This window comes from Thamnophis sirtalis, unplaced genomic scaffold, assembly GCF_051295495.1.
Source record: "Thamnophis sirtalis isolate CommonGarterSnake01/CBP01778 unplaced genomic scaffold, rThaSir2_p1.2 scaffold_4, whole genome shotgun sequence".
Classification (NCBI taxonomy): domain Eukaryota; kingdom Metazoa; phylum Chordata; class Lepidosauria; order Squamata; family Natricidae; genus Thamnophis; species Thamnophis sirtalis.
This window is the reverse complement of record NW_028261384.1, coordinates 142,811,736-142,828,474: the sequence shown is the minus strand read 5'-3', so window position 1 is coordinate 142,828,474 and position 16,739 is coordinate 142,811,736. Positions and strand designations below refer to the sequence as shown.

Below are 16,739 nucleotides of genomic sequence, written 5' to 3'. Positions count from 1 at the left end.
CCCCTGCTCAGGTAGAGCCACAGCCGGTCCTTCCCCATCTGGGTCCTGGCACTTGGATGATCCTGCCCTGATCCTGCGTGGCGGGGGGCCCCTCCCATTTCAAGACGTCACACAAGTGAGGTCTTGAGGGCCCCCAGATCCTCCCTCTGCAGGGAGAACAATCGCATCGTCTGGCCCTCCACCCCCAAACCTGGAAACCAGTCCGGGTGGCATGATGGATGGCACTGCAAGCTGCCAAGATCCAGGCTCAGTTGGCGCCACCTGGGCATTCCAGTCTACAGGCCCAGGAAATGCCACCCGGGGGCCTCTGTGAGAGCTGCAGAGAGCCCCTCCTCTGGAAAAAACTGAACCACAGCTTCTCTAAGAGGGAAGGGGGAGCTGTCCCCCCTCTCCAAGCCACAACACTTGACAGTGGTGGGATTCAGAAATGTTTACTACCGGTTCTGTGGGCGTGGCTTGGTGGGTGTGGCAGGGGAAGGATGCTGCAAAATTCCCCTTCCCTCCCGATCAGCTGGGACTCAGGAGGCAGAGAACAGATGGGGCGTGGCCAGCCAGAGGTGGTATTTACCCGTTCTTCAAACGACTCAAAATTTCCGCTACCGGTTCTCCAGAACCGCTAAATCCCGCCCCTGGTTTGCTACCCACGTGATCCACTGCCAGTCATCGGCTCAGGGGGCTCCACCCAGAGCTCGCTGCCCCCCAGGGCCCTGAGCATCCCCCTCCCCCCAGAGCTGGCGGGTTCTAGGTCTCCTCGGTCCAGAAGAGCCGGCGGGAACCTCCCTCACCCTGGACAGGTCCTCAGAGTCTGTGGGGGCCCTCGCAGATGCTCCTGCCCACCCCCCATTCCTAGGAGTGGTGGGGGTTGCCATAAACGAGGCGGCTGAGGCGGCTCTGCCGAGGCCACAAGAGAGGGAGGGAAGCTGGGCAATTTGTTCCCCCCTCCAGATTCAGGATTTGGGGGGGGGGGTGTTGCAGGATTTTCTCCTTGTAAAGCAAAGGTAAATGTTCCCCGCGCACATGTGTTCATCGTTCCAACTCTAGGGGGCGCTGCTCATCTCAGTTTCAAAGCCGAAGAGCCGGCACTGTCCGAAGACGCCTCCGTGGTCATGTGGCCAGCATGGCTCAAGGCCGGAGGCGCATGGAACACCGCTCCTCCTTGTAGGTCTGGCTGAATTTCTGCCCCACGGCCTTGCTTTAAACTTAAAACTTTAATAGGATTTGTATGTCACTCCCCAGGGACTCTGGGCGGCTCACAAGTAAAAGCATTTAAAAATTTTAAAAATACAAAAAAAATACAGTGTGTGCTGTAGGGCAGCTCGGGCTTCAGAGGGGGCGGTCAGTCTCCCCCCCCCCAAACAGCTGGAGGCAACAGGGTGGGTGTTCTGCCACCTTTATTGTTGAGGAACAGGTAGCCCACCCACGAACACGGCCCCACATTTCCCCCCCAAGCACGAAGAGCTTCAGATATAGCTGCCCTCACCCCAAGCAGAGCATGGGCACAACCCCCCCCCAACACTGGCAACCCTCCCCACCCCCCAGGGAGTCTTCCATGGGGGTGCTTGGATGCCTGTTTCCCCTGGAGCCTCATGCAGCAAATTGAGGGGGGGGGGAATGACAAAATACTCTCAGAAGCGGGCCCCTCCCTCTCCATCCCGCCATGGCAGAGGGGCCGGGGGTGCCCTAAAGTGGCAGAGTGCGATGGGGAGGGGGGGTTTCCCATGAGACTTCAATTAATACAGAATCAGCAGGAAGAAAGATTTGTGCTCCCCCCCCCCCCAAATAGGAGATGAGGCTTCTACACACGTTGGAACTGTTGCGTGTTGGGGGAGGGGTGGGGGGAGGCAGCAAAGTTTGAAGTTCTGCCTTTTTCCTCCAAAAACGGATTTTGCTTCACGCTGCATCTGCCCATCCCCACTTAGGACCCCTCCCTTTTGCCCCCCCCCCCTTAGGACATCAAATAGACCCATCGTCCCAGGCCCACCTACCACACAAAGCAAGGGAAGACCCCTCCACGAGTCCCGGCTGCCCTGGATTCCCCCATCGCCCGCCCGTAAGGCTTCTGTGGGGTGGGGAGCTGCAGAATACCCCTGCAGCTGTGCCCAGGTAGGCCCCCGTCCTGCCCCCCACCTGCACCTGGGCACTACGACTACTACGCCGATCCAAGCAAACTGTGGTGCCCAAGGACCCCACAGACGGCAGAGACAGCGCCCTGCCCATCGGGGGCTATGCTGACCCCTCCACCCCTCCGAGGCGGTATCCTCCCCACTGCCCCCTGGGAAAGGGGCTGTAGGAGCAGCCACCTGGCAGAATCACTGGGCACCGGCGTTCTCCTGCTGCAGGTTGGGTGCCGATCTCTGCCGGCGCATGCGGGCGGGGTGTGTCCCTCCAGGGACCCCAGAACGGCGCTGCGGGTAGGGCTGGTGCTGGTGAGGGTAATAGTTATGCTTGCGTGGGGGATGCTGGTCCTGCCCTCTGCCCTTGCTGCGCCTGCCCCGTGGGCCCCCTTCCAGGGAGTGGCGCCGGCCCGGCTGCTTCGGCGGCGCGGTGGGACCGCTGTGGCTGTTGGGGCTGGGCGCCTGAGGCGTCTCCTCGACAGGGGCCCCTTCCTTCTCCTCGCCCACCATGAAGGCGGTGCTGGGCCCCCACGAGTAGCGGTGTTGCGGGTTGCTCTTGAAGGGGAAGCGCAGCTTGCAGTCCTGCGGGGGGATGAAGCGGCTGGGCCCCCGGCGCTGTTGTGGCTGCTGCGGCTGCAGGTTCTGCAGGCGCAGCTGCTCTTGGCGGAGCCAACGGAGGCGTCCTCGGCGGAAGGCGGGGTCCTTCTTCATAAGGCAGGAGACCCGGTCGCAGGGCAAGGAGCCCTCTTCTTCCTGGGGAGCCAGGGCATCCCCCTCAGCGGCAAAAGCTCGGCCCTCCTGGGCCATCAGAAGCGACTGCCACTCCTGCTCCAGCTCTTCGTCTTCCTGGGGGGGCAGAGAATTGGGGAGGAAGGGCGTTTCTTCTCCAGAGTGGGTCAGGCCAGACACAAGGTGGGCAGGAACTATGTGGGGAGTGAGGGACGCTTGGCCAACCCAAGGCTCAAACACAAGAAGAATTGGGGATTGTGCCAAGGGACACCAAGGGAGTGGGGCAGTGGTGGGTTCCGGATCCCGGCGCAACCGGTACGCTGCGCACGGGGTTGGGCATCCTAGACGGGCACGCATGCTGTGTGCACATGCGCATGCCACTGCCCTGCGACACCCAGCTGGCCGGTGGAGGTTGCGCAGGCGCCGCACGCTGTACACACGTACGCAAGAGCCAAGGTGGCGCAGTGGTTAAAAGCAGCACTGCAGGCTACTGCTAGATCAGCAGGTCAGCGGTTCAAATCTCACCGGCTCAGGGTTGACTCAGCCTTCCATCCTTCCGAGGTGGGTAAAATGAGGACCCAGATTGTTGGGGGCAATATGCTGACTCTCTGTAAACCGCTTAGAGAGGCCTGAAAGGCCTATGAAGCGGTATATAAGTCTACTGCTATTGCTATTGCTATTGCTATTGCAATGGGCCGCTCGCGTTATTAAAAGGCCATGGAACACGGGCTGGCGGGTGGGCCAAACGAGCCATTGTACCAGTACGGCAGTTGCTTCTCCTGGCTACTACCGGTACGGCTGTACTGGGTCGTACCGCCTGGAACCCACAACTGGTGTGGGGTGTCTCCCATTTATTTCCCGCGTGCGTGTGTGCGTGTGAATCCAGCTCAAACAAACCACAGTTCTGCCCACCCCCACCCACTGGGCACAGCAGGAGGGGCAAAGGGGCCCTGGGGAAACCTTGCTGCCCGCCGGGGCACCTGCTCACCTGGGTTGAGACGGGGATGACCTGCTCCATCTTCACCACTCGGTCTCGCAGTGACCGGATCTCCTCGTCCTTCATGTTGTTCTGGATCTTCACTTCCTGCAGAATGTCCGTCAGCTTGTCGATATGCGCCCGGAGGTCGCTGACTTCCACGCCCGGTGTGCTGACCCGGGTCTCCGCGTTCCCAGGTGCCGGACTGCCTCCCGCGGGACCTTCCGACTCACCCACGCCCACCGTGTCCCAGACGTCCCTGGCCACCGCGCGCCAGCTCTCGCGCTCGCTGGTGTCGCGCCGGCCGTAGAGGCGGCAGAGCTCCTTCATCTTGACGATGCTCATGGCCTCGATCTCCTGGCGGGAGTGCCGGAAGTCGTTGAGGGCCACCTCGTAGCAGATCTCCTTGACCGCCTGCATCTTCAGGTCAGCCAAGGTCAGCCAGCGGGGGTCCTTGGCTGCCCGTCGGCGCTGTGGGATCTGGTAGACCCGGAGCGGCTCCCGCTTCTTGCCCGAGCTGGGCAGGCCGCAGCGGCGCACAATTGTCTGCACTTTGGTGGCCGGCAGCTTCTCCCGCAGCAAGGAAATGAGGCGCCAGCTCTCCTCGCACGAGCGCTTGTCCGAATCGTCACCACTGTCCGAATCTGCATACTGGGAATTTGGGGGAGGGGGGGGTGTGTTCGAGGTCAAGTGGTCTAGCAAAAACAAGACACGAAACACAAACACTCCCCCCCACTTACGACCACAACCAGCCCAACATTTCTGAGAGAGTTGTTAAGTAGGCTTGGTCCCATTTTACCACATTTCTTGCCACAGTTCTTAAGTGAATCACTGCAATCAAATTAGCAGCATGGCTGTAAAGTGAATCCAGCGTTCGTTTTGCTTGGCAGAGGCCACAAGAGGGAATCATGTAACACCCCCCCCCCCAAGATGCTGCGACCATCAATAAATATGAGGCAGTTTCCACGTGTCTGAATTCTGATTGCGTCACTACGGGGAGTCCAGCAACAATTGTGTGGGAAGTGCTCGTAAGTCACTTTTTTACTGCTGTCGTAACTTTGAATGGCCCCTAAATGGAAGATTGTAAGTCAAGGACTGCCTGTAATGCATTGCACTGATAGTCCTTGTCTTATGACCACAACTGATGCTGTCATTAATCGAGTCATGCCGGGTTTTATGACCTTTGTGCTGCGGTTGCTCCGTAAATCAGGCCGCCATTAAGCGAGCCTGGCTCCGCCCACTGACGCTGCTTGGGGGAAGCCGGCTGGCAGGGTCCCGCATGTGCAGGAGGGCCCAGGAGACGCCCACATACCAGCCGCTGCTGCTCCAGGATCAGGTCGGCCTCCTCCTTCTCTCGGCGGTACTGCGTCTCCAGGTCCTGCAGCCTGAGCCACGGGGGGCAAACGGGGACACTGAGCAGCTTCATCCGCCCAGCGCCCCCCGTCCCCAGGGCCCCCCTTCCACAGCAGGATCAGAGCTGCAGGGGGAGCTCCCCCCCCCGCCAGGCCCAAGGAAGCCGGGCCCAGAGGAGAAAGCCCCGTGCCCCACGGCTGCCCACCTCTTCTCCATCTCCAGCTTGATGTCGATGCCCTGCTTCTCCAGCAGCTCCCGCTGGGCGAAGTTCCAGTCCACGGGCTCCGCCTGGCCCTCGGGGGGCACGCAGCGCTCGCGCTCCATCCGGGCCTGCTCGGGGTGGTTGAAGCGGAAGACGTGGTTCTTGCCCATCACCACACGGTTGCCTGATGGGGGAGCGGGGGGGGGGGAGACGTCAGCTTCCAAGGGGGCCTTCAATCACAGCAGCAGAGATCGGGGCCGCGGAGGGAAGCGGAGGTGGTTGGGCCCCCAGTGCAGGGACCCCCCAAAACCCAACTGACACATCCAGGAGAGCCCCTCCCCCCTTTCCCCTGGGGCTGGTTGCCCACAAAAAGGACCCCCTAGCATTGAGGGGGGGCAGGAGAAGGATTTTCCGAAGCCACAAAACCCTCGCAGGAAACGTAATGGGGGGTGGGGGGCTTTGAGGCTGCAGCCTCCTTCGCTCGAGGCCCCGGCTGGAGATGCTCCCGGCAGCCCCCTCCCCTGGGCAGGACGGACCCCCCTGCACTACCTGATCGCAGCACCTGGGGCTCCATCACCTGCTTCCCGTTGATGTACGTCTCAGCCCCGCTGCAGGGCTCCAGGGTGACCACGACTGCGGAGGAGACAGGCAGGGGTCAGGGCCCGGGGGTCCTCGGGAAGGCAGCCCACCCCGGTGGGGCTGAGGAAGAGCTGACCAGGCCCCCAGGCTGGCACTGGTCTAAGGGCCCTTTGGCCAAGCGACAGGCGCGGAGAAGAGTGGGTGGCAGCCGGGCCTTGGGGCGGGCAGGATGGTGACCGGGATACCTCCCTGCGCCCCCAACCCCCAGTCCAGTAAGACCCCCGAAGAAGGCAATACCTGCTGCTGCCTCGTGGCCGGGCCCCCCCTGCTCCAGGCAAGCACAAAGAGAGGGGAGAGGAGACTCGGTTATCCTGACCGCCTCCGGCAGTCGCCCCACAGGGAGGAGCTGCGCCTGTCCAGAGCCTCACCTTCTCCCGACTCGCAGGTGACGCTGCGGAAAACACAGTGCTGCTCCTGGATGAACTGCCCACTCAGCCGGATGTCCGCGTTCTGCTGCCCAACTCTAGGCGGGAGAGTGGAGGGGGTCAGGACCGCTGGCCTCGCCCCGTCCGCCCGTCAACGCCCGGCATGGGGCAGCCTCACCTGGTGACGCCGTCTTTGAGGTGGTAGAGCAGGCACTCCGACATCAGGGGGTCCTCGTTCAGGTTCACCAAGTGGGGAGTCTGGGGGAGGGCAGACACGGGCATCAGCGGGGGGCACAGCTGGAACCTCCTGTCCACTTGTAGGGCTGGGACCCTGTGCAGCCCAGCTCCGGGGGGGGGGGGGGGCAAGCCTTTGCAGGTGCACCATGCAACACCTTTGGGGCTGTGGGGGGGGGAGATCCTCCATGGGGCAGATTCCCAATGAGTCCATTATAAGTGGCCGCCCACTGGCCCACCTTGCACAGGGGGGGGGGGCTCACCTTCTTGGGGGAAAAGACGCCAACGGTGCCCCCGTCCTCTCGAAGAGCCACGCCCATCTCTGCCAGGAGGGCTTCTCTGCAGCAAAGACAAGCGACCCCTGCCACTCAGACCCCCTGGCTGGCCCACTGGCAGCGCCAAAGGAAGCTGGCCTGGGGCACCTCAGTGGGCAGAGGGGCCTCCGGTTGGATGGGCACCAAACCCTCCCGCTCGGCTGCTGCGTCCCAGGAGCGCCACCACCTGTCAGAGCTGGCGGCTGGCAGCTTCTCCCGCAGGGAGGCCACGAGCGGCCGACCCTGCCCGCCTGGGCACTTCTCGGAGGCATCACCAACGATGGCAGCTCAGATTCCTCCCCCTGCGGGCTCCCCTGGCTACCGGTCGGCTTTGGGCCCTTATTCCACCCCCCCCGGCCTCCCCAGGAAAGAAGCTGCACATAAACACGCGGCCCACCGAGCAGACCCTCCCTGGCAGAACTGGAGCAGAGAGACGGGGGGCAGTGGAGTGGGGGGGGGGCAATCTGCACTCACCTCTCCATCCGCATGGCCTCCGTTTTCCTCAGTTTTTCCTCCCAGGTTTCATTCAACTCGGCAATGATCCTCTCGGTCTCCTACAAAGGGGGGGGGGGAGGGGGCGGTCGCTCAGGCACAGGGGGGAAGCCGCCCCTGCCGAGGAGGATGGGATGGTCTTTGGGTGCCCCGGGGGTGGAGTCCAGCTGTTTGGAAAGCCCCCCCCCATCAGAAAGCAGGCAAAGGACCCGGGAGGGGAAGTGGGGCTTCCTCGGAGGGCCCCTCTCACCTGCAGCCTCTCCATGGCCTCCTCCGTGCACAACATCTGCTCCTCTGAGTCCGGCAGCTGCATCTCCAGCTCCCCGTTGAGGGGCTCCAGCAGGAGGGAGGAGGGGGCCATGGGGGCAAAGGGCGCGCCGGAAACGCTCTGCCCACCAGCCGGATCAGCCGGATCAGGCCCTGCAAAGACACAGGCCGAGCGGTGGAGACGGCTTCCTCCAATGGCTCCCTCTGGCCCTCCCCAGGCTGCGAACACCTCACAGCCGTCCTGGGAAGGTGGGGGTCCCCGGAATGCCCCCCCCCCGGAGACCTGCCCCGTACCCGAGAAGCAGGCATCCAAGAGTCCCTGGGCAGAGAGCAGGTCCCGCAGGCGGGCCACCTCCTCCTTCAGCTCCCGGATGAGCCGGGCGTTGGGGTCCTCGTTGATGATGGCGTTGCAGCGGATCTGCTTGGCACGGTGGGCGTACCTGGGGCAGGAGCAGGCGGGCACTGAGACCGGGGGGGGGGGAGGAGCGGGGGCTGGGAAATAAGGCCCCCCTCCCCCCCATTCCTCGACTCCCCTCCCCCGCTCACCGGAGGGTGCTCAGCGTCTCCTCGTAGTTGATGTCGGCTGGGCTGAGGGCGGCGATCATGGCCGTGCGGGAGTTTCCCCCTGGAGGAGGGAGGAAGGGGAGAGGGTGGGAGACGGAAGACCCCCTGCCCGTCAACCCTTCCCAAGCACGTCCTGCTGGAGCCTTTGAGCCTCTGGGCAGAATCCGGGGTGCCCCAGCCAAGGCATCCAGAGGGGGGGGGGCTGCAGATAGCATAAGGAGCCCCCTCCCCTCTGCCATTCAGCCAAAGCTGGGCCAGACCTTCCGTTCCCTCCTTCGGCTGAGCGCCCGCGGAAGCCTCTTTGCCCGCTTTCCTGCATGGCACCCACTCAAAGAAGGGTGGGTGGGTGTCCCTGTCCCTCCGGACCTCGCCAGGTGTTGCTCAGCTGCTCACCCAAGTTCTCCTTCAGCAGCCAGGTAAGCACCGAATCCCGGTATGGGATGAATTCGGATTTCTTCCTCTTCTGGTTGCTTTGCTGGAGGGGGGGCAAGAGGAGAAGGGAGTCGGGGGGAGGGGAAGAGGGCCGCCCAGGGCCCCACAGAGCCCACCATGCCTGTCCCCACTCCCAATGCCTCCAGCCGAGCATCCCAAGGCCTCGTCCCCCTACTCCGTCCCTAAAGGCCCCCTCCCCGCCTCCAATCGCTGCGTCCCCCCCAGGACCCGCTCACCATCTCGGCCAGGGCAGAGATGACCTTGCCCAGAGTGGTCAGGGATTTGTTGATGTTGGCGCCTTCCTGGAAGAAGAGAGCCCACTCTGAGCCCCACGGAGGTGGAGGAAGGACGGAGCGTGCCCTGCCCCCCCACCCCACCCCGCCCGAGACACAGGAGACCCAGCCCAACTCTGCCCTCTTGCCTTGAGCCTCACGCCCTTCGCCCCTGACGAGTCCGCTCGCTCGCTGCCCGCCAGGTCCACCAAGCTGATCTTGCTAACCTGGGGAGAAGGGGAGGGGGCCACAGGGTGAGGACTGGAGTCCCCCGGGGGCTGCCTTCAGGGGCCCCAAACTGATGCAGCAAGAGTTCCCCCCGTGCCAGCTGATCCCCAGCCACCCAGCCCCAGAGCAGGGCTCCATCCTACCAGAGCCCCAGGGCGGGAGTGCCGTAAGCGAGGGGCGAGCAGGCAAACCGGCTGGACTCCCGTCAAAAGCGCCCATCCCACCTCGAGGGTCCTCAAGGGGCCCCTCCACACTCCTCCGGGAGGGCACCTCCGACCTCGGGCCCCTCGTGGGAGACCCCCGCAGCTGGGCCCGCCTCCCGGACGAGACCGGCCTCCCCACCTTCTCAGCATCCAAGTCGGTGAGCTCGTCATGGCGGCGCTGGGTGAAGACGATGGTGAAGACGGCATGCGAGCGGCTGCTGCTTTCGTTCATGTTGGTGGCAGCCACAGTCCTGGGGGGGGGGGCAGAGGAGGGAGGAGGGGGGGTTCTTTCCTGGGACTCTCGCCCGCTCTGCCCTCGGAGCAGCCCCCGTACAGGCCTGGGTTGGAGGAGGAGTGGCGGAGGGGAGCCCTCCTTGGCCCAAACAGACAGCCGCCCCGCCCGCCCCCCACCGGCGGGGCCCGACCTGGCTTTATTGCCGCAGTCCATGAGGTCGGCGATGTCCTCGAAAGACGTGACGGCCAGCTTGGAGAGGCCCTCCACGTAGGGCCCCATGACGGGGTGCTCGCGCACACGCAGGTTCCCACGGCTTTTGGGGCTCAGGAGGTCCCGCACGCACTCACAGTAGATCTCCATGTAGCTCACCTGGGGAGGGACGGGGGGGGGCGGAGGTTCAGGCGGAGGGGAGGGGCTGGGAGGGAGGGAGGGAGGGGGGCACAGCCGCCCAAACGTACCTCCACAGAACAGGAGAGGGAGGGCGACGCTTCCTCCGCCACTCGCAGAAAGAGGTCCTGGCAGAGCTGGAGGGAGAGAGCGAGGGAGGGGTCAGGGCTGGGAGGGGGGCGCCTCCCCTCCCTCCTCGGCCCCACATCCCAGCAAGAGAGGGCGGGAGGGGGGGGGGGCTGCAGGTGGGGGTGCCAAGGGCAGCTCCGGGCACCTGAGGGATGATGCCCTGCTGGCCCTTCTCCTGCTTGCCCATCATGGTGTAGGACTTCCCGGCCCCCGTCTGCCCGTAGGCGAAGATGCAGACGTTGTAGCCCTCGAAGGCGTGCAGCAGCATCTCCTCCCCAATGTCCTTGTAGACCTGCTCCTGGGAGGCGAAGTGGGGGTCCTCCTCCTGCAAGAGAGGGAGGGGGGCTCAGGGGGGCTGCCGGAGGGACGGAGGGAGGGACCCCCACGCAGGACAGCCAAGCGCAGCCGTCTCCCCACAGCGACACTCACCGAGGTGTGGGACCAGTAGGAGTAATCGAAGGTGAAGCTCTTGGGGGCGTCCTTGCCCTGCTTGGGGTTGGCGATGCCTGCGAGGAGGAGGAGGAGGAGGAGAGAAGGGAAGCCCCTCTGCCACATCCGCCACTGCCAGCCTCCGCAATGGCAAAGGCAGCCTTAGCAGGGGGACGCGGCTGCCTTCAAGCGTCGGAGGAGGCTGTGCCTGGGAACCCAGCTTCAACTGCCTGGGAACCCGGCTTCAACTGCCTGGGAACCCGGCTTCAACTGCCTGGGAACCCGGCTTCAACTGCCTGGGAACCCGGCTTCAACTGGAAGGCTCCCAGGCCAGGCCAGGTGAGGGGGGGGGGCATGGTTTGGCCTAGGATACCCAAGTGGGCAAGTGTGCCAGCTCGCAGTGTCACCCAAGTGGGCCCTGCCTGCCTCTCCCGCACGGGCGCAGCCCACTCGGGCATGGGACCAGAGGACTTTCCTCACGGCAGCCGAGCCAGTTGTGAGAGGTGACAGGAGGGCCAGGTGGGGCTCGAGGACACAAGCCCTCTCCCTCCTCCACGGATGCCACTCCTTCTTAACAAGTCCGGGGTAGACTGCCATTGAACCGGGAGGCTCTTATTCACAATCACTTACGCTCTGGAAGCCAAGCAGAGGGTCAAGGCCACCCGCAGTGTCTGAAAGTTCCTTGCCCGGGGCCCTTTCCTCCCAGACACCCCCGGCAGGATGCCCCCACCCCACCCCCAGCAACCCCGCTGCTACGCGGCTTCATCCTGCCCCCTGGGGGAGCCGGTAGGAAACTCACAGGTGGTGGGTCCTTGCATCTGGATGACGCAGCTGGCCGCATGGCTGATCTCTCGGGCGTTGAAGGGCCGCACCCGGACGGCCACTTTGACGGACGCGCCGGCCATCCCGGCTCCCTCCGGGCAGCAGCTGGGGGTGCAGGTTCCCTGTTGGAAGAGGAGGGGCAGAAGGGGCCTTGAGCACGGGACGCCCCAGCTACCCTCCCAGGCAAAGGGGTCCCCTGGTTACACCCCCCCTCCCACTTGCTTCCCATCGGAACTTCCCTGCCCCCAGCGCTCCAGTCCTGGCGCTGACCCTCCGCCCAGAGGCGCCCCACAACCCACACACTCCTGAGGGACAAACGCAGCCGGGTGAACCGCATGCCAGGACCGGGCTGGGCCCTTCCCAGGAACCGGCTGGACAACCCACCCGCCCCCACTGCACACACCCCCACCCTCGGGAAACGCAGCACCCCTTTCCGCTTGGGACACCCAGCAAAAGCCTCCAGGGGGTTGAAGCGTCTGGGCGTGGCTGTGTGCGCGCCCTGGGCTCCTCCTGGCCTTGGCAGCGCCACGGGGGATGACGGAGCAGAACGCAGAGCAGGGGGCAGCTCCAGCTTTGCCAGGGCCCCAGCTGGGGGGGCTCTGCACACTTGAAGGCGGCCCCCAGCAGAAGCCCCCCCTCCCTTCCTCAACCCCAGGCCCCGCGTGAGCCCCCTCAAGGGCCTTGCTGGGGCAGGGACGCAGCCGGCCGGAGAGTCAATGGCCTGCTAGGCAGGAAGCCTCCCCACTCAGCTCCAGCCGCCTTGCCCCCCCCCTGCACCCAGGACCCGTCCAAGCCGTGGCCCCCTCAGGGAGTCAGACCTCTGTGGGGGTTTTGCCCACGGCCTGGGGTTGGGGGTGAAGGGCAGGGAACCAGGCTGGCTCAGCGCTTCCTTCTGCCCAACAGACCCCCCCTCTCCATGGCCCTGCAATTCCCCCCCCCCAGGAAGAAGGGAGCAGCTGCTTTCTTGGAGGGGGGGGAGCCCCCAGAGGTGTCCCCCTCCCCCTCGGCCAGGAGGTGGGGCAGCAGGCGAGGAGGAAGGCTGAGCCGGACATCTCCGTTTCCTCCCCTCCCACGGACCTTCGTGAGCCTCTTCCTGGAAGGCCAATGCAGCCTCTCTCCCCCCCCCCCGCTGGAGCCCCCCCCCTTTTTGGCCAGGCAGGTGTTGTGGGGACCTGCTCAGGTCAGGCGAGACCCTCCCCTCTGCCTCCCCCAGGCCCTCCCCAACATTGTCCCCAGAGGTCAGCCTCTTCCGTCAAGCTGCCAGGTGGCCCCTTCTACGCACATCCGGCCTGAGGGTCAACCGTCCAGCCCCTCCGAGGCCAAGAGGGTCCTGGCTGCTCTTCCACAGCCCCACTGACCCTCAGCTTCCTCCTGCAGACCTCCCCCCTCCCCTCCCCAGGGCCCACAACACCAGGCCCAGCCGTGGGCCCTGCCTCCTCCGGCCACCGGGCCAACACTCTCTCCGAATTCTTGCCAGAAACCTACAATCCCCAGGACCACTGCCAGCCAAAATCAACCCACGGGAAGTTGGGGTGGTGCCCATGCCAACCCCTGGCTCCTGGCCGCTGAATTGCCACCTGGGAGCTTCCATGGTCCCTTCCCCAGATGGCCGACTTCCCCCCATTGTGCGGAGCCCCCCCCCCTCCCTCCGGCTGCGCTTCCTTTCGCACAACCAGCCCAGATAAACACCGGCCCGGCCCTCGCTTGGCAGGACAGGCTGGGTGAGTCACAGCGATGCCAGGCATGCGGGGCCCAGGGGCACGAGGCCCAGCTGCCTTCTGCGGAAGGGTCTGGACCCCCCCCTCCCAGGCCCCTGCTCCGCGGGAACGCAGGGGTCCCCCAAGGCAGCCCTGAATCCAGCTGCAGGCTCAGTCGGGGCCTGCCGGGTGCCAACTGGGGTCTCTCTGCCTGGGGGCAGGGAGGGGGGGGGGTTTCTGCCTTCGCTGGGCCTGGAGTGCAGGGCCCCAGCGCCTTTCCTCCCGCAATGTGAGCCCAAGGGCATCGGAGGGAGCCTCTTCACTCACATGACGCCTGATGACAGCAAAAAATCAGATTATTTTTAGCCGAGGCAGCTGTTCCTTGGCAACTGAGGCCTGGGAGAAAGATGGGAGCCTCCCTCCTTTTCTAGGGCTGCTCCGGGCACACCTAACGCGGGTGCCGCAAGAGCCCTGGGCCCTTGCACAAGCGCCAGCGAGGCACCCGGGGCACGGAGATGAACAGCCCCGCTGGCACCCTACCCAAACCGTCCGGAGGACACCAGGCCCAGCCAGAGGCAGAAGGGGGCCTCCGCCCAGGCCCCTCGGGGCAGGGGAGCATGTCCGCGCCGTAATCCTCCCAGGGAGGCTCCGGGGCGTTTGTGGCGCTGCAGAGGAGCCGGGCGTGGCCGAGTGGGCACTTGTGTGGCGGTTGTGCAGTTGTGTCGGGTGTGAGTCGGGCGTCCCGATTGGGAGCTCCTGATTCTTCTGGCTTCCTCCCAAACCCTTCCCCCCCCCCCCAGGCTGAAAGGGAGCAGCTTGGAGGGGGTGGGGGGAGTCCTGTGGGGGCAAAGGCAGCCCCTCCCCACTCACTCTCCTGCTCCTCTGTGGGGGGGGGGAAGCCGTCCTTCCCCCGGGAACCCCGACTGTGTGCCAACCCAGAGGGAGACCCCAGTCCCTGGGCTGTTCTGGCCCCTTACCCAGACAGAGCAAAAGACACGAGGGAAGCCCCCTCCTCCTTTAGGGGAAAGCTCCCCCCGTCTGGCTGATTCCCCAGCAAAACTCTTGGGGCACCACACACAAACGGTTGCTTGGCCCCACGGCCTCTTCCCACGCTCCCCCTCCCCTGTTGAGAGGCACCAGGGGGGGGACAGCCACCACAGGGGGGGGGTGTTCTGGACCTCTCCCCCCCCCTTTGGGGCAGATAGCTGAGCCCCCAGAACAAAGTCCCACATGCTGAAGCCGGACAGATTCTGGCAGTCCGGCTCCCTGGGGGCGGGGGGGGGGGCAAGGATTCAGACCACTCCGGGGGGGCCCTCAGCCTGCGGGGGGGAGCCTGCCAGGCAACTGTGGGGGGGGGGTGAGTAAGACTTTAATTTGTGCTTCTGCTAATCCCTGTAATCACCTGCCGAGCAGGTAGGAAGCGGGCACACGCCCTCTGGAAGACGCCCCAGGCCCTCTGCTCTGGCAGGGAGGGGCAGGGATAACCCCTCCACCCCTCTCCCCCCCCCCGCCACCATGGAGGGCCAGACAGCCCCCACCGAGAGGAGAGCGAACGTCCCCCAAAGCGGAAGGAGGGTCTTAAGCCCCGATTTGCTACCTTTTTGCTCGGCTCAATTAGAGGGTGGGGGTGGGGCTCTCTGATGCCAGCTGGAAAGGGAAGGCACGGGGACCCCCGCAGAGAGCTGGAAGCCGGCGTGCCAGGACAAGGGGCAGCCCTGGCATGGCAGAGGAGCAGGGAGGGGCTGCTGGCTCGCAGAAAGGGGGAGCGGCTCCGGAGGACGGCAGGGCACAAGGAGCTGAGGGGCAGCCATCGTGCCCTGTGACCAGCAGGGGTGAGGCGGGCGAAGAGCAGGGCAGCAGCCGGCTCTCCCCTCCTGCCCCCCGGGAGGATTCCTACCTAACAGGCCTCTGACGGAAGCGCTAAGGAATCCGGCTCTTCAGAAGGGAGCAACCCCCCTCCTCCTCCGTTGGGGAAGGCAGGGCAGAGAGAGGCCGGAGAGCCCTCGGCCGGAAGGCCTGGCAGATCAGAGCCTCCCCTCCTCTCTCTTGCAACTGGGGAGGGGGCAACGGCTGCCTCTGGCCTCCGTCCCGCCAGCCGAGAGAAATCTGGGCCAGCTTGTCCCGGCAACCGCCTCCCTCGCTGGGCCTCCTCCATGCCCTGAAATGTCACCCAGGAGGTGCCAGTCCCAGAGCAGGGCAGAAGGCGGCACACCCACCCACACGCCCCGTGTTTTGGTCTGGGCTTTCTGACAGCTCCGACCTGCCGGGAAGGGCAGAGGGAAGGGCACGGCCGCATTCCTGGCCAGCTCAGCCTCAGACGCGGCTCTCAAAACCCGCTGCTTTGTGCCCCCGAGAGCGGATCTCGGCACACGGGGGCAAGCGGAGAAGAGGGGAGAAAGTGGGAGGCCGCAGATTGGCAAGAGGAGCAGCAGTGGGTCGGGAAATTGGCACCGCCACCTTCCCACACAGCCGGCATTCACACAGGAGGCCCCAGCGGAAGCCCCCCAAAGCCCAGGGGGCTGGCAATCACGGCGGCCTCACGAGGGCCCCTTCCCCTCCTCAGGGCAGCTCCCAGCTCAGCCTCTCGCCATTCCTCCAGGATCCTCCGCCACGTGACACACACACACCCCGTGAACCAGGCTTTGCCCAAATTGGCTCTGGGCGAAGGCCAAGACCGGCTCGGGCAAGGTGCCCCAGAGAAGCCCGGATGCCCAGCTCAGGGCAGTCAAGGAGCGGAGGGGCAGCAGAGAGATGCCGGTGGAGAGAGCCATAAGGCCCGGAGGGCTGCCCCAGATGCAGGGCAGAGGAAGGGGGCAAAGGGTGGCAAGGAGGCAGAGCCTGGGCCCTGGGGGCACCCTCTTCCCTTGCAAGACCCTCAGCTTGGCCACCCAGGTGCCAGGCAGGCACGGGGAGCTGCAGCAGGCAGGGCACCGGTGAAGCGGGGGTATTATGGGATGGGCTCCCTCCCTGCCAGGCTATCAGATCGGCCTTTGGAGCCCCGGGAAGGAGGAGGAGGAGGAGAAGGAGCCGGGACTTAAGGAAGGCGGGAGGGGGGGGGGCTCAGCTCCTCTTCCCAGGGCAAAAGCAGCGCCCCCTCCCCAGAAGAGGCAGAGCCTGCAGGAGACCCCCTCCCCGTGGGGGGGGGAAAGAGCCCAGCCGTGTCCGGTGCTAAGAAGCCCCAGCGAGCCGGACCGGGGCGGGATCCGCTGCAGCCCCTCCCCGACGGCCCGGAGCGGCGGAGCCAGACCCCCCCTCCCCTCTCGCCCAGCCCCCCCTCCCGCCCCGAAGGCAGCGCCGCCTCCCGCGATCCCCCCCCCAACCGAGGGACCTCCGGAGCTGCGGGGCGAGCGCCTTCCCGCCCCCCCCTCGCCTCCCCCCGCCAGAGCCCCCGGCCCAGCAGCCCCCCCCCCCCCAGGCCCGCCGCCCACCTTCCGCCGCTGCTCCCTCCGCTCGGCTGGTGCTCGGCGTCCTCGGGCAGCGCCCGGCAGGCGAGGCAGATGCCGGGCGGGCGAAGAGCGGGCGGGGCGGGGCGGGATGTCGCGAGAGCCGGGAGAGCCGGCCTTCCCCGTCGGAGGGGCCGGGCGCTCTTAAAGGCCCCGCCAGGTACGACGCCCCCCACCCACCCACTCACCCACCCACCCACGACGGCTCTACGG

At 65.5% G+C, this 16,739-nt stretch overlaps 1 protein-coding gene across 2 annotated transcripts; it reads right to left on the bottom strand.

The window, feature by feature from the left end:
- Positions 1–1,115: 1,115 nt before the first annotated feature.
- Positions 1,116–16,680, bottom strand: KIF1C (kinesin family member 1C). Of its 2 annotated transcripts, none has more exons than XM_014075634.2 (22): positions 14,981–15,084; positions 11,364–11,508; positions 10,565–10,641; positions 10,281–10,460; positions 10,078–10,143; positions 9,810–9,988; positions 9,524–9,635; positions 9,103–9,180; positions 8,918–8,983; positions 8,643–8,724; positions 8,232–8,310; positions 7,980–8,125; positions 7,669–7,838; positions 7,401–7,480; positions 6,876–6,951; positions 6,557–6,636; positions 6,382–6,476; positions 5,924–6,007; positions 5,378–5,558; positions 5,132–5,204; positions 3,832–4,470; positions 1,116–2,960 (listed from the first exon to the last, which is right to left on the bottom strand). In XM_014075634.2, exons 2-22 carry the CDS (start codon positions 11,467–11,469, stop codon positions 2,310–2,312), a joined length of 3,300 nt encoding a protein of 1,099 aa, XP_013931109.2. In that variant the 5' UTR covers positions 11,470–11,508; positions 14,981–15,084; the 3' UTR covers positions 1,116–2,309. The 2 variants fall into 2 exon arrangements, with proteins under 2 accessions (XP_013931109.2, XP_087570456.1); XM_087714330.1 differs by lacking the exon at positions 14,981–15,084 and adding an exon at positions 16,512–16,680 and having other exon boundaries at positions 1,117–2,960.
- Between the last annotated feature and the right edge of the window lie 59 nt (positions 16,681–16,739).

Excerpts from the sequence above, each read along its gene's own strand:
- KIF1C (XM_087714330.1), bottom strand. The coding sequence starts at position 11,469 with ATGGCCGGCGCGTCCGTCAAAGTGGCCGTCCGGGTGCGGCCCTTCAAC. Across the intron at positions 6,008-6,381 it reads CACCTGCGAGTCGGGAGAAG|TCGTGGTCACCCTGGAGCCC; the intron begins GTGAGGCTCTGG and ends TCTCCTCCGCAG. Across the intron at positions 4,471-5,131 it reads TCCTGGAGCAGCAGCGGCTG|TATGCAGATTCGGACAGTGG; the intron begins GTATGTGGGCGT and ends CCAAATTCCCAG.